General features: G+C 41.5%; 1 protein-coding gene across 2 annotated transcripts in view; it reads right to left on the bottom strand.

Annotated features, from left to right (window-relative positions):
- Positions 1–16,802, bottom strand: part of GRM7 (glutamate metabotropic receptor 7) — a 796,163-nt gene that overhangs the window by 209,660 nt on the left and 569,701 nt on the right. For both annotated transcript variants that reach the window (XM_068557650.1, XM_068557651.1), the window contains exon 7: positions 15,762–15,901. In XM_068557650.1, coding sequence (XP_068413751.1) covers positions 15,762–15,901 — 140 coding nt within the window. The remainder of the gene's footprint in view (positions 1–15,761; positions 15,902–16,802) is intronic.

Raw genomic sequence — 16,802 nt, forward strand, 5'->3', positions numbered from 1 at the left:
TTCCACCTAAGATGGCAGAAACATATGGTGTTTCAACAGGTCAGTAATGCCCCAGATTTCCCACCAGTTGGCCTGAAAAACACAAAGCCTGCAAATTCACGGTTACTGAAAAGCGCTCTCAGTGTGAGGTTCGGTGATCTGAGCAAAGGAAAATGACTGCAAGGGAAGTACCAGCACAACAGATAAACAAGGACAGCCAAGTTCATGTTTAAAGTTGGACAGCTGTATTTTTCACATTAACGAAGTCACCTTTTCTGACACTTTGAACTTGTTGTTGCTCTTCTGGGGGGAAAGGAACAAAGACTCCTGATTAAAGACTAAGACCTCCTTCGGAAGGTAACAACTGGGCATCAGAGCCCCTTTTATACCATGCTCTAGCTTAGAAATTGATATGTACCAAAGTCTCCTGAATAGATTTGTATGTGATTTTACTTTTTAATTGGAAGGTACGGGCTTTTACAGGGAGGAAGGAAAGTTAGCAATCCCATGAGAAATGGCTGCAAGAAGGGGATCCAAAAACATTCAAATTAAATTTCAAAAGGCGTCTTTTAGAAAGGAATCTAGGATGATTTTTCTTAGTGTTGATCACAGTGAAGAGGAAGAAAACAGAAATAATAAAGACACACAACTCAGAAAGAAACATTCAAAACGAGAGGCAGGCTAACAGCAGCCCCAAAGCCATGTCCCCTGTGGAGGGTTCATTCTTAAACAAGTTACCTAACACAGCTAAATCTGTTACCTCTGGCCACATACACGGGGAGCCTTCTGAAAATAACCATCTTGGAGAGTAATCGGTCTCCACTGATTCATTCTGAGAGCCAGCTGGCATCTGGGAGTTAAAAAGGTAAGATGTCTGAAGCACACACCAGAGTTAAGAAGGGTGGTTAAGGCTTCCTTAGTCTCTGTCTGCAGAAGACTTTCTGTCCCCTCTTAGCCCTCTCTCTGGGTGAGGTTAGGCTCTGAGTCTCTGGGGGATGCACTGTTTTGGGAAGCTGGGCATCTTACTCTGTGGAATGCATTTTATAAATGAACTTTACCAAGGTGCTTCTGCCCATTCCAATAATAACCCTTCTCTCTAAACTGCAGCTACACAGCTCTCTCTACTAAAGTTGGTTCCAGAGAAGAGATCCAAGGTTGGAATATTTTACTACTGTGCAATTTCATTTGTAAGCATCAGTTTGGTGCCTAACACTTGCTGGGCCCTGGAGGATCCAGTGCCTCTGAGAACTTCATGGAGGTGGTTAAAGGAACAAGGCTGCCATAGGAGAGGGGTGGTCCCACTCGAGAGGAAAAGGAAAAGAAAATGCTTGATGCAGGTCTTCCCAAGGAAGCTGGAATGTCCTCCGCCAGGGCCAGTGTTCAGTTCAGCGGTGGATTATGGCATGTCAAGTGATGTGACCAGATACAGAAAGGACAGAAAGCATGGGGCAGATTCAAGACACTTCAGGGAGGTCTGTGTGACAGGAGCACAGGGTGAGGGGTGGGACAAAGGCCCCCGGGGGAGAAGGCAGAAGGGGGGAGGAAGGCCCACCCTGCTCCTGGAGGAAGGGGAAAGGGGTGGGGATGTTTGGCACCAACAAATAACAGGGCATTTCAGGTTCTAAGAAAAGCACTAACAAAAATAATAGCAGTACTGGCAAATATTGTTGTACCAGCCACCATCCTAAGCACTTTTTCATGTACTTAATTCTCACAACAGTCCTATGGGAGAGGTACCCCTATGGGTCCCATTTTACAGGTAGGGCAAGTGAGGCAAATTAAGTGAGGTGTAGCAAGTTTAGTGGTAGCGCTAGGAAGTGGTGGAGCTTGGGATATAAAAGCAGGCAGCCTGCTTCCATAGCCCATGCTTTTTAACAGTGTGTCACAGTGCCTCTTCGTAGATGACCTACGTCAGCAGATACCTGTTAATATTGCCCTACTACTTCCTCTCCATTTTTTAGAAAGGAAAATTAAGGCGGAGAAAGCAGATGTGACTCTGGAAAGATCACACAGAAGAATCACTGGTAATTTGTGTTTACAAATAATCCTCTCAGCCATTTTAGCTTCACTTGTCTGTAAAAATAAATTTAAATATAGAGACCCATAAAAGAAGGCACTCCCTAAATCTTGAATACTCTATTATCAAAATGCTCACAATACTGGCTGTTCCTAATAAGATGCTTGGCGGTGAAATTTGCAAGGCATCCAGGAAATCTTCAATAGTTTTGCTACAATCTTGCAAGCTAAGGACTACAAAGCAGATCAGTTAGTCTTGTGCAGTCACCTCAAGTGGGATGATACTCATTTGCATAACAATAACAGTGATGAGAGAAGAGCTATTGGTTCCACCCCTTCTTGCCAGACTCCTGACATTCTAATCTGGCAGTCTTGATTGAATCCTGTAAACTGGCATTTACAGCCAAGGTGATCTATACTATTTTTTAAAATTAATTTATTTATTTTTGGCTGCATTGGGTCTTCGTTGCTGCGCGCGGGCTTTCTCTAGTTGCAGACAGCAGGGGCTACCCTTGTTTGCAGTGCGCGGGCTTCTCATTGCGGTGGCTTCTCTTGTTGTGGAGCACGGGCTTTAGGCGCGCAGGCTCAGTAGTTGTGGCGCGTGGGCTTAGCTGCTCCACGGCACGTGGGATCTTCCCGGCACAGGGCTTGAACCCATGTCTCCGGCACTGGCAGGCGGATTCTTAACCACTGCACCACCAGGGAAGCCCGTGATCTATACTTTTAATGGAAAAAAAAATAACTATCAGGAAATAAACACACAAATCATGTAACTGACTATTTACCAACTTCCACGCGAGCTTCTTATTGAAGCATAAATGATTTCAGGGCAATTTCAAACAGCCACTTACCTTTCCAATGCATATCCATCAATGTGTTAAAGCTCACTTCCAGAGTGTGATTTCAAATGGCAGGCATCATGTTCCCTGCTAAGATAAAGACCCTCGTGTCCTATTCAGTCATTGTGAAGGCTCTGTTGCAACACGGCTGCACGATAAATCAAGGACGCCTTTGTTATTTATGAGAAGTTTCGCCTTCTTGATATTTTCCCACTGCATCTTTTCTGTCTTCCTTGTTCTCTGCTTGTTACTTCTTCCTCACTGTCATAGTTGGGAGCACTGTTAAGTAGGGAATTGAAAACGCCCCCTACATCTGAATCGATGAGTGTTTGTTCAGGAGGTTGTAAGGAATGAACACCTGTTGGCCAGAGAGCCTGTCTGAATGGCGGGCGAGACAATTCCAAGACCTGAGACAGAGTGTAGCTGCAAGACCACTCCTCCTAGGCTCCCCTCACCCCATTTTCCGAGAAGGACAGAGATTTCTCGTTGGGCTCCATAATCAATCAAATGAGAGAGGGTAAGTTTTCGGGTCAGAAACTCATTGAAGCCACTTTTATTCTTAACAATGGGAAATCAGCTGTGCAGCTGTGTAAAGACCAGCCAGAACCTGTTCCCAGGCATGGGAAACACATTCATGAATTTGTCCTACTGAGGGCTGGACGGGGACATCGCCCATTCAGATTTATTTTGGAGGGGAGTTTACTACTCTCAAGTGCAGATTTCTTGGCGAAGCTATCTGTAGACAGGATGCTATATCAAATACGAGAAAGTGAAAGATGGCATGAGCAAAACATCCCTGGGAATGGCAGTGCTCACCTGAGAAAACTGGGTGTGGGGTCTTCCAGGTTCAGTAACCAGAAAAATGAACTTTTTTAGATTAAGCCCCTACTTAAGACAGACACTGTAATTTAAACAGTGTGATAGCATCAATTATAGGGCTGACTTGCTTAAGTAATTGGAGTAGTTTAGGATGACATATGCTCGGTGGTTGTGCTATTTTGGTTCTAAAGGTTAGAGGAGAGTAGAAAAGGGAGTTAAGTTTGACTTTTCACCTTGGCCTATGACATTTGACCAAGAATGAACCCTGAATGTGGGTAAAAGTGATGCCACCAAGGAGCCTGTCACTATGTGTCCCAGAACTCCATTGAGGATGGCTCTGCACACAGCCGGTTTATCAGAGACTAAAGATTTCTAACTCTGACTACCTGCTCACAACAGCTTGCCTGCAACCATCCAGCTTAATAGGATCAAGGAAAGTAAAACTGTCTGTACTATGTGATTCTACAATCCAAAGAAAGTCTTACCCAGGAAGATAAAAGTTACAAATATTTTTCAAGGTTTGTTTTAGGAACTTCCTGAAAATCCATCCATTTGAACAATGTATCACCCCATTATCAAAAAAAAAAAAAAAAAAAAAAAAAAAAAGAAAACATTTCCATCAGGGTAAATAGCTCATTTTCAGGACCAATAATCACTCAACTGGGATAAATCCTCTCATCAAACAAGAGTTTCGCAAAAAGACTTGCTTCAAAACCCTCCTTGCTGGATCCACCGATTCAAAACTATACTATCACAGACTTTGCCCAATTCTGATCAAATCTCCCCCATCGAAAAAAGTCCCTTACTCCAGACAGCCAAATTGTAAAAATATTTGCCCTTGACCTCCCCCTCCTGAGACTCTACCAAGACTCTTTCAAGATGGTAGCCCCCCTTACTGCAGTAAACTACAAATGTGACTTTGCAATATCAACAGGCAATTTTGGTAGCCATGTCAGGGAGTTGACAGTCAACAACTTCCAACTTCCAAGCTATTTGCTACGATGTTCTACTGCTCTATGACCTTTTATATAGACCAGAGAATGTCAGAACTGGGTATACACCTAAGAGTGGAATTTCTAGTTCATATGGCAACTTTATGTTTAACTGTTTCAGGAACTGCCAATCTATTCTCTGTCTCTGCATTTCTGCTTTGTCATTTAAAGAGAAATAATGCAATGACAGCAAAATGCTCAGGATTGTGGAGGCTAAGCGAGGAAAACGTTGGAGGTCAACAGAACTCTCCCTTGTAGATTAGCTAAGCCTCCTATGGTACTGGCATCACTTCCTCTTCTGTTAATCTTCAATCCCAACCCCTCACTTGAGAGGGATTCTGTCTGCTTATCATGAATTTAGGGTTCTTAATTCAGGGTTCTTTCCCAGACTTTTCCAGGTATGTGATTAGAACATTTATCAAACAGATTAGCTCAATTAGATATTAAAGATGCTTAAGAAAACTGCATACAATTCTCATCTGTTTACACAAATAACGTTAACTCTCTAAGATAGACTCAAGGATGCATTTTACAACATGGGGAATATGGGCAATATTTTGCAATAACTGTAAACGGAAAGTGACCTCTCAAAACTGTACAAAAAATATTTAACTAAAATATGACACTGATAGAGGGGTATTAAAATTTTTAAAAATTAAAAAGAAAAAATTTTAAAAAGAATGTTGAGAACGTAATATGGATTTTATAGACTTCATCGAAAAGCAAAGTTATGTAGTACAGAACTGTGGTTAGACAAAATAATCTGGGGGGCTTCCCTGGTGGCGCACTGGTTGAGAATCTGCCTGCTAATGCAGGGGACACGGGTTCGAGCCCTGGTCTGGGAGGATCCCACGTGCTGCGGAGCAGCTGGGCCCGTGAGCCACAACTACTGAGCCTGCGCGTCTGGAGCCTGTGCTCCGCAACAAAAGAGGCCACAATGGTGAGAGGCCCGCGCACTGCGATGAAGAGTGGCCCCCGCTTGCCACAACTGGAGAGAGCCCTCGCACAGAAACGAAGACCCAACACAGCCAAAAATAAATATTAAAAAAAAAAAAAAAAAAAAATCTGCCCCCTCTAAACCCTCCCCCCAACAAAGATTTCCACATCTTAATTTCTTGACCTGTCATTATGTTACAATACATGGCGAAAGAGACTTTGCAGATGGAATAAGGTTACAGACCTTAAAATAAGCAGATTATTCTGGATTATCTGGGTGAGCTCCATGTAATCCCACTGGCCCTTCAGAGCGCAGGAGGAAGGCAGAAGACTCAGTGAGAGATGCAACTGCAATAGAGGAGACAGGAGGCCTTGGAAGCACGAGAGGGACTCAAGGAATGAACAGCAGCCAATGCATCAAGGCAGCCTGGAGAAGCTGGCAGCAGAGAAACAGAGACCTCAGTCCCACAACCACAAGGAACTAAATAATGCCAAGGACCTGGCAGGAAACACATTCTCCCCCAGAGGCTCCAGAAAGAAACAACCCTGTTGGTACCTTGATTTTAGCCCAGTGGGATCCCTATTGGACCTGTGACCCACAGAACCACAAGATAAGAAATTTGCGGTGTTTTATACAACCACGTTTCTAGTAATTATTATTTTTTTAAAAAGATTTCTTTTTTTTTTTTGATGTGGACCATTTTTCAAGTCTTTATTGAATTTGTTACAACATTGCTTCTGTTTTATGGTTTTGGTCTTTTGGCCGCGAGGCATGTGGGATCTTAGCTCCCCAACCAGGGATTAACCCTGCACCCCTTGCACTGGAAGGCAAAGTCGTAACCACTGGACCGCCAGGGAAGTCCCTCTGGTAATAATTCACGGCAGCAAGAAATATGACAAGAAGTATGACCATGAATCTCATACGCTTACTTATCTCGGGGAGAGTATAGCAATTCATTCTCAAAGGGTCCTGGTGAAGTAGCTGTTTTGCTTGACTTGACTCGATTTTAAATACCCAAGGGGACTGAGGTTCAAAGAGAGTAAATGATTTGCTTTATCTGAGGAGATAGGACTCAAAACTTGTGCTTTCGATGCTGTCCTACCTTATAAGACTATCTCAAGGTGGGTTGAAAACACTTCAAATCTGATTCCTACATTTCCATTTTAACACCATCAGGTCATCCTCAGATTTTTGGCTTCCCAGGGCAAACAGTTAGGCAGAGGGTACATAAACTCATCTCTTTCCTTTTCTAATTTCGGAGTGGCAATGACAGGTGAGAATCCCTGTTATAACACTTGAGCTCTCTAAACTCATCCTTCTTATTATTTCTTCCTTCAAATGTATTTTGCCTGAGCCCAAAACACAGTGAGCAATGAAATTCAACAATTTCCCCACAGAACATAGTCATATATTAATAAACAAGAAGTGATTTGCTGGAACGCCTACAATGCAAACAAGAAATAATGGGGGTTCAGGCTTCTGTAATGCACATGTTTATGAAACCATATTGATAATTATAAATACTATTCATCTTCCAGACGTTCATAGACAGAACACAGTTATACACCATTGGTTACTAGAAGAAATGCTGACAACACAAGGGTGATCTTGGTTTCTTTCATTTTCAGTTTGTTTCAGAATAGGTACAAATACATGCCTCCACACAAAAGCACTGTCTTCACTAAAGCAGTTCTCTTTTGCAGGCTGTATTTATTGACCCTTTAAAAAAAACATTATTACATACTTATGGCTGTTTTGGTTCATTAACACTATTAGTATATTATTGTTGATTTTTAGAAAACAATTCCCAGAGACCATTTATAAAAAGTCAAGCATACATGGAAACCAAATTAGTGGAGATAAGTTAGAAACTACTCTAAGTCTAGACGAGGTGAATGAAATGAGATGCCTGTGGGTCTACGGAATGAGGTGAGTGGGTGGAGTTAGCGGGGTGTCAGGCAGTAGGGGATAGTGGGGTCTGTGGCGACATGGAGAACACACACCACGTCTGAAGTGGGAAGCCTCTACTTAGATCCAATTAGCTGTTACTGCATGGGACAAAGGCATATTACTGTTTGATCTTCTGACTTTTCAAAAGAAAAGCCAAAAATATAGTTATTCTTATGAAATTTCTTGATTCTTAAAATATGAGCAAGGAATTAAGTTTCTAAACACACCTGCTGTTTGTATTCTGTTTGAGATCTCTAGTGTCAAGTTGGCTGACAACGGGAAAGCAGTACATACTCTACCGGATTGGTACACGTCCTGTGTAAAATATCACAGATTTAGAGACGCTGACAAACGGAAATAACGTTTGGCACTCTGGTCTCAGGTTAAATGCCATCTTGTCAGAGAGGCTGTCCTTGTCTTGTTTCACAGACCTAGGAACTGGGCAGGACCATGGTTATAAACCAGAGCCCCCACGATCCTAAATCCTTTGTTGTTTTGACCCTTTCTCTCACACAGCATTAAAACCTAGAGAGGCAGGCAGCGGATGGGACCAGTATTAATGGTGTGATTATGAATTAATTCACTTTCACCAACACAAAAGTAGCCACTGACTCCGCTGCTTGATCCCTCAAGAACAATAATCCCACTCCGTGTTCTCAAATAGCCACAGATAGCTTTCTAAACCTAAAGATCAACTGGAACAAAATTAAAACCAATTCTTTTATCCCTTTTCCTCCTTTTTTCCTGACTGGCTTTATCATTCAGAGACCAAAAGAGTCTACCTTGCAGTGTGAGCCAGCTTTCAGACCACTTGTAAAGTTCTTAAGAAACTTGTCTGGTAAACCAAGGTCTTGAATGGATCCCTGAATCACAAGGAATTGCTGACTGCAGTAGAATTCTGGATACATCCTCACATCCATTCATGCAACAAGCACTGGGAATTCTGACAAATCAAAACTGACAAGCCCAGCCCTAAGTAATTTACAACATAATCCAACTGTTTGTCTGCTTATCTACTCATCTATTTAATATAAAACAAGCCATTTTTACATGCTAAGTATTATGCTAGGTGCTGGGGTATAAAGAAGAAAAAAATACAGCTAGAAACTGACATTTTCAACAGTTATGGATGAGGCGATAAACTAAGGATATTAAATTATTATTACTGTTGCTGTTGTAGCTAACATTTGTTGAATATTTACTATGTGCCAGGCACTGTTTTAAGTATGTTACATACAGTACTACATTTAATTCTAACAATAACCTTATGAAATTGGTACTACTGTAATCCTGCTTTACAGCTAGTAAGTGGCAGAGCTGAGACTCAGATCCATTTTATCAGGTCAGCTGCAAACCTGCAGCCCTAATCACTGATAACAAAGCTATAAATTATAAGATATGAGCCATTAATTATGATGAACAATAAGGTGATTCCGTAAAAGAAGCCTTCACACTGAAGCTGAAAGAAGTCCTAGATTTTGACAACTTACTACTCATTTTTCTCTTTGTCAACATTGATTATGGCTATCCATTACCCCATATCTCACGCAGTACACTGAAAATTAGGAGCATGATTAGACTTCTAAAACATTTTTACTGTTGCAATTATGAAACAATAGAGCGATTAGTAGTTTTATGGGCACGGTAAGTAAGTCTTGATTTGGGGAGAGACAATTGGATTAAACAGTAATTGTCGCAGTCAACCATACTTTTTTATATCTTTAAACGCCCGTGAAAGCCTAAATTCTAACGGGGTGAAAGATTCAATATTTAACAAAATCACAACTCTTAAAATTAATTTTTTATCACCTCAGTTTAATGAAATCTGAAAAAATTCTGCTTATTGAGGGTAGGCTGACATTTTATTTCCCCCAATTTGGGCACATTAAAACAAAAACAATTTTTTTTTCATTTTGGATTGCTGTAGTGAATGAGATAGCAGATAGAAAAGTTATCACACTTAAGTCGCCTTCATTCATTGATAAGGGAACAATCCAGAGGGGCTATAAATGGCTTCCAGTAAAGGTTTCCTAGGGCTCAAAGGATGTCACCTCCACCTAGTTTCCCTAAGTTTTGCCTCATTTTCCCTGGAGCTCCTGGCTCTGTGGCCTCCAAATGGCTCCCTGGGGCTCCTGAGGGCCACGCCCACCTCCAATAGGAGGTGTTGGGATTGGCCGGCAGATTTCCAGTGGTTCATCCTGATTGGACAGTTTAGTTCCCATCATCACTATGGCCACGGTGATTGGCTTAGGCTAAATCAGGTGTGGCCCCTGGACTTGGGAACTACGCCAGGCAGACCACATGGCTAAAAGGAAGCTTGGGTGCTCTTCCCAGAGGGAAGAAGTGTGCTGTGGCTGTTTTCTGTAGAAAATGTCTACCATTAAAAAGAGTTCATGCTAATTTTACATGTCTTTTTATATTAACAACAACAACAAGCCCAAATGGCTGCTGTGTTCCAGATACTAGTTCTAGTAGGTACATAAAACAATAATTAAAACATAGATTCTTTTAGGAGTTTTCAGTCCCTAGGTGGAAAGTCAGTTCAACAGGGAACAAATCACTTAAAAACCCCCCACACCTCAGAAGATCACAAAGTTGGACTAGCCTACATATGGGCAGATGACAGAGGTGCCAGTAAAGGTTAAGTGATATTTATTCAACCTTCCACTTAAGACAGTGTGCAGTTCACTGTAGGAAGCTGCCCACTAAGAGTAGTTTTTTTTTTTTTTTTTTTTTAACTTTAATCAACAATTTGGGATTTTAAAAGAATGTCAGTTATTTGAAAAAAGAATATTTTAGGTGTATCTAAATATCCTACTAATTGCAAATAACTGAAAGATGACAGAAGTCACCTTTGTTTCTAATATGCAAAACAGATGTAGAGTTTATTCACATTATAAATTTATAAGTTTTTAAACTATCTACCTTTCATTTCTTGCCTTTTTCCCCAAAATATTCCCCATCCCAATTTTTAAATAGGACTGCATTATTCATCTTAAAATATATTTTTTTTCCTCTTCTCCATCTTGGGAACTACTACTCATCCTTCAAATTCCAGTTCAAATATAAGTCAGCGCCTTAAATCAGAACCTATCTAAATCCTGTAAATGCAATTTATCAATTACAGAGCCCTGATCCTATTCTGGGAACTCCGAGGGCAGGGACGTGCCCCTCGTTTCTCCTAGCCATCTCCAGTAGCTCCATCCTTCCTGACACCCTGCAAATGAGCAATGGATAGGGCTGCATTCTCCCTTTGCCTGCTTCTCTGCCAGGAAAAATGTTTTCTGGAATCTCTGCATCCTATTGTACAAACCTGAGAAAATAAATCGGGGTTCTTTCTGTAGGGGTGGTTAAGTGGGAGAGTGAATGGCTTTGCTCTCAATGATTTCCTTCTGATGAATTCTTGTTGATGCAGGAATATTGTAGTAGCAAACCATGCGATCATGTGTTAGCCCGAGAGGAGACAGGGCCTACAGCTATTACTCCGCCAGTGAGGGCTCAGGGTGGCATTCTGTAACAGACAGTGCACTCCTAGGCATCTAAATTCCAGAGGATTGGGTACAGAATGGCAAGCAGTCTGGTCTATAGCCCTGGGATTATAAGACTCTAAAACCTTGACTTCTTAGCTAAGAAACTCATTTGCAATTACTGACCACAGAGAAAGCCCTCCAGAAAATTCCATTTGCTAGAGATGATCTAACTGGGGATAGAAAGAGTACCCCCAAGTCTGTAAATGAGAAGTACACTTGTTACTTGACATACTTTGTTTTATTTCGTTGACTAAGAGAAAGCAAACCTACAAAACTAAGTTTGCCCCAAATTCACTCTCACAGAACTTATAAGTGAATCAGAATAATTAGAGCAAAAGTAATATCTTGAGCACGGTGATGCTGGAGGGACAGGATCCCAGCCATTGGACAGGCTATGGGCTATGGCCCGGGCCTCCAGTGAGAAGGGTGGAGTGCCCTCTGAGCACTGCATTTACCTCCATTTTAGTCTTCTCTTAGTGATTCAAATTGGACTTTACAGTATCTTAAGGAGCCCATAAAAGGCATCAACATGGTAACCTCTTTCCAAGGCCACTTACCACAGTGGCCACCCTCTGAATTAACCCAGCCCTTCACGGGTCTAAAATTGTCCCTGTTCCTGGCTCAGCCATTTGTACCTTTAAGGTGCATGCTATCCTGAGCATCAATTACTGGGTTCAGCTGAGGATCTGGGGTCCTGTCTGCTCTTCCCGCCATACCACTCTCAGCATGACGAAGTAGAATCAGAAATGTTCCTATTTAGTGCTAAGTCAAGCACACATTCCTGATCTAGCTTCCATAAACAAAAACAAAAGTCCAAAGTATTTATGGTCGGCCCAACCTTCCAGGCAAATGAAACAGAATCTTTTAAATTGGGTGCTATTTAGAGTACTTGGATTGGAACTGTGTCATTTTCTATGAGGTTTTTCAGGGCCTTGGGTTCTCTGCTATTACAGTTTCTCTCTCTCTCTTTCTCTAATGGATTTCAAGGCCAGTTATAGATTAACAACTATACATTTTTTTTTATAACTATGACCCAAAACTCTTTTCTGAGCTTCAGGTTTATATCCATTTCATTTAGGCTTTCATATATTTGGGAAGACTCAATTGGGATTCTCAATTTTTCTCCTCCCACTCCCAGGAGTCTCTCTAATATATTTGGGAAGACTCAATTGGGATTCTCAATTTTTCTCCTCCCACTCCCAGGAGTCTCTCTAATCTCTTGTTATAGCATCCAAACGGCCTCAAGCTATAAAACGTGGGATTCACTCTTGATTATTTTTCCTTCAAACCCAGTATTATTTTCCCTTTAATCCCAGCACTGAATCCATCACTAAATTATGTTATTCTTCCTATAAGATATATATGTAATTATAGATGTACATATACATATATACACATATATATGTGTTTCCACTCATTTCATTACATCTCCACTATTACCACACTCTCTAAGCCAGTGGTTCTCAAAGTAAATACCATCAGCATAACACAGGGACTCCTTAGAAAGGCAAATATTTGGGCCTCCTTCCACTCCCAGATGTTCTGAATCAGAAACTCTGGGGGTGGGCCCAGCAATATGTGTTTTTACAAGCCTTCCAGATGGTTCTGTTGCACACTGAAGTTTGAGAACCCCTTCACTAAGCCATTCTATTTTAGCTGGACAACTGCAGTGCACTCTTAATTGGTCTTTCCACTCCCATGCTTGCCCTTTGTTATTCATTACCTTCTCAGCAGACAAAATAATTTTTATTCCTAATTCTGATCCAGTCACTCCCTTGCTTAATACTTCTCTGTGGCTTTGAAATGCACTGAGAATAAAATTTTAGGAATATTTACCATGGCCTACAAGGGACTGCCTGCTCTGGCTCTTACCTACTGCCCTAACTTCTCCTCCCCGTCCCCTCCTTTAGTTATACCATGGCAGTGTCCGCCTCCTGACCTGCTCCGTGGATCACTCATTCTCCCCTCATCATCTGCTCCTCATCCAGTAGGCCCCTCTCCACCTCCATTATTCCTTCTCCCACCCTGCCTCTTACCACACTTGGGAATTTCCACACACATATCTCTTGTTTACCATGTAACTCTGCCCTAGATGTTCAATTATGTGCAAACAGGGACCATGTTTATTTTGATTTCCACTGTGTACATACTGCCTCCCACAATGCTTATCACATGACAGGTGCTTTTAAACAAACAAAAAAAAACCTACTTGTTGAATGGCTAATAAGATACAATTCGTATAAAGCTTAAAATACAAACCAAACAAAGAATAATCTTCCTGTCAGCTCACTGGGATGGTGGACCTTGAGAAAGAACAGGACAGATACAAGCAGAACCACGCAGGACAATGTACAAATGAGGTAAACGTCCTGTCATGGCTTCATCAACCCCCCCGTTATGCACAATCCTTTCTTCTAAAAATCACGACTCAAGCTCTACTGCCCCCAAGATATCAATTTTGCATTCTACTCTCAAAAAGCCCTGATCTCAATCATTTCCAAAGTGCCTCCTAAGGTGTACACCAATAAAGGCTAATGGCATAATTTCCAGGTTTGGAAGAGACATTAGAAGGACTTTTCTGGGATAGAGCCTGTGATGGTTCTTTGTACGTGTCAACTTGATGAGGCCACAGGGGTGCCCCAGTATTTGGTTATACGTTATACAGGGTCTGTCTGTGAGGGAGTTTCTGGATGAGATACACATTTGAATTGGTGACTGAGTAAAGCAGTTACTCACCAATGTATGTGCGCCTCAGATAATCTAAGGGGCTGAGCAGAAGAATTGAAGTCTGAATATGAGAGAATCCTCTTTCTCTCTGACTATCTTTGAGCTGGGACATCAGTCTTCTGCTGCCTTCACACTCAGACTGGAGCTTACAACACTGACTCTCCTGGGTCTCCAGCTTGCCAAGTGCAGATCTTGGGACTTCTCAGCCTTCATAAGAATTGTGAGCCAATTTCTTATAATCTATCTATCTATCTATCTATCTATCTATCTATCTATCTATCTATCTATCTATCTATCTATCTTACTGGTTCTGTTTCTCTGGAGAACACATAATAATGCAGAGCCCTGCCGGACACAAGAAAATCGTGTTTGTATATATTACTATTTCAAAGTAGATTTGTGGACCTTGGCGAGCCCTACCTGATTTATAAGCCTTACCCAATATACCTGTCCACAATATCCCTGGTGAATGTCATACTCAAGCTTGATGCCACATCAAAGGACCTGCAGTAGAACTTCTTGAAGTGTAAACGGTCCAGCACACCTCAGCAGAAGAGGCCCTGCAGCACCCCTGCTGCTCCGACTTCTGCCGTCACCCCCAGGCTCCAGGACCTCAGCCACGAGGCTCAGGCCTGGCCTATTTAAGTTCCCTCCCGGGAGGGGAGGAAAAGCAGGGGATGCACGGTGTGCTGAGCTGCAGCTGTGCTGGGCCCAGCCAGGGTGGAGGGACCCCCAGCCTGTGTGGTCTTTACTCCCTGGGAAGACTGGGTATATTCATTTAAACTAACCATTAATTTCAAATAGGGCATTGTAAGTATTATTAGAAGCACATTATTGAATGTTGAACCTGAAATATTAAAAAAGTGAAAAAACCCCACAAAACTTAAAAAGGGGGTTGGAAAGCTGTCAGCTAACACCTAAGCAGGCATATTCCAAACAGAACCACTTCAGGGGAATGTAAATGATAATCACACAAGGCCACTATGATGGTCATTATGATGGTGGAACAAGACAAAACAAGGTCACTCTGCCATCATGTGTGAAATTAGACACAAACAAGGATGCTCTGCAACCACAAAAATAACTAGACATCTCCCTTTTCCAGTTCACATAAGTGTCTACTGTTTTTTTGTTAGTGACAATTCTTGCCCAGCTCTTGTCGTCCCACCTCCTAGATCAAAATCACCAAGACACTGAGTTATCAAATTGTCTCTACTTCCTAAGATGACCCAACCCAAAACTGATACCAGCTTCCTGAAACCTTCTTAGAAACACCCAACTCAGCTCAAACTCTACAGTGAATCCCATCTGAACTCCTACATCCTGAAGGAGCTTTGCTGGCAGGAGCTTGTTTTTCATGCAGCGAGTTAAAGAAACCTCACTGTGTTTGACTACAGATGACTTCCTAATGGGCTCCGGCTAGTGAACTTTGACATAACCTTGCACAAGGAAGTGCTTGCTCACTCAAGGTCATGCTTTACAGAAAGAAGGAGTGGTTATGGAAATTAACGCTGATGTTACCCAGAGATTCTCAGTATAAGCCAAAGTGACTCAGTAAAAACAAAACAAAACAAAACAAAACAAAACACACAAGCAAATAAGTAAGGAAGGAAGCAAGGACAGAAGGGAAAAATAATTTGACCAAGATTAAGATCTCCTCAAAGCATTAAAGTATTAGCTGGTAACTTGTGTGTAAAGCAATCAGAGCCTCAGATTAAACGAGATGATTCACATAGTTGCCGAGTATAACGTCAGGCATGAACTCCACACGCATTTCCTATCTGCGCCATCATCACTGCTATCACTGCTGTATTATTATTGGTCATCAGTCCCTGCTGATGCCCGTAACAAGTTGTATGCTCACTTGCGGATGCTCACAAACATACAGACAAGAAGCGTCTGCCTCAGGGAGCATGTTAAAAGTCTGTTCGTTCATCACAAAAGCAAAGGAAGAGGAATAAGCAAAACTCACATTGAGCTGCAGTTCATCTGTCCACTGTCCGATCAGGCGGTAACCAGGGTTGGTGGTGTTTGTGGTCTGGTACTGGAAGATGTCGTAGCGCCCAGGGGCGTCCCCATTCTTGTTAAACACGACTGGGGTGCCTGCACTACCTGGTGAAGACAAGACAAAGACAGACTTTAGAGTTAAACGAGATTCCTTCTGTCTCTTGCTTCCAGGGTAATGGTCTGGAGACCTGGTGATGAGAAAGGTAGCTAGGAGGTAGCCTTGATGTTTAATAGGTTCCCCCAAGATGCCCCCTGAAACTCCCGGGCAAGTCATCACGATGGTCTGTGAATGCTAATTATGGAAGGTGGGAAGACAACCTGCTTCCCCCTTTGAACAGCTCAATTTTTTAGTATCTGAAAATATTTTATTCTACTTTGTCCTCTCTTTTAAGGAATAACAATCAAATGCATTATCTTCAAGAGAAAATATTAAGCTTTGTTGTTGTTATTATTATTTTAGTGTCCATCAAACACTAAATTGTGGTCAATAAAGAATCATTTCAAGAAATAATAAATACATTTTAAAAATGAAATACAAGAGAATCAAAAAACAAGCTCAGAAGTCCACTTACATACATAGTTGAATACTGACTGCATTTAAAAAATATTTTTGGCTGATTATTTCTAATTTGCTTTAAATGATAACCAGTCTTCAATGCTTAGCAGTTTGCCTGGTGAATGCTTAATAAACAATGGATTCTTTCTCAATTTTCTATTTGGGTCTTATTTAAAATGTCTATCTTAAGATAAAACCAATGTTTTGGCACAATTAGACATTGAAGTCAATTTAAAAAGACTAATGCATGTTTTGAAAAAAATATATAAATTCAAATTTGGACATGAGTGAAAAGTCCCTTAATATTAATGGTGTGGAACAAGTGGCAAACCATATACAAAGAACAGAAGATGTGAGTTTTGTTTACTTTCAGCAATACAGCAGTTACAAAAGAATCACCAACAGTTTGTAACTGAGCGCTATTTCTCTCATGATCTATAAGAAACAGGA

This window comes from Eschrichtius robustus, chromosome 12, assembly GCF_028021215.1.
Source record: "Eschrichtius robustus isolate mEscRob2 chromosome 12, mEscRob2.pri, whole genome shotgun sequence".
NCBI lineage: Eukaryota > Metazoa > Chordata > Mammalia > Artiodactyla > Eschrichtiidae > Eschrichtius > Eschrichtius robustus.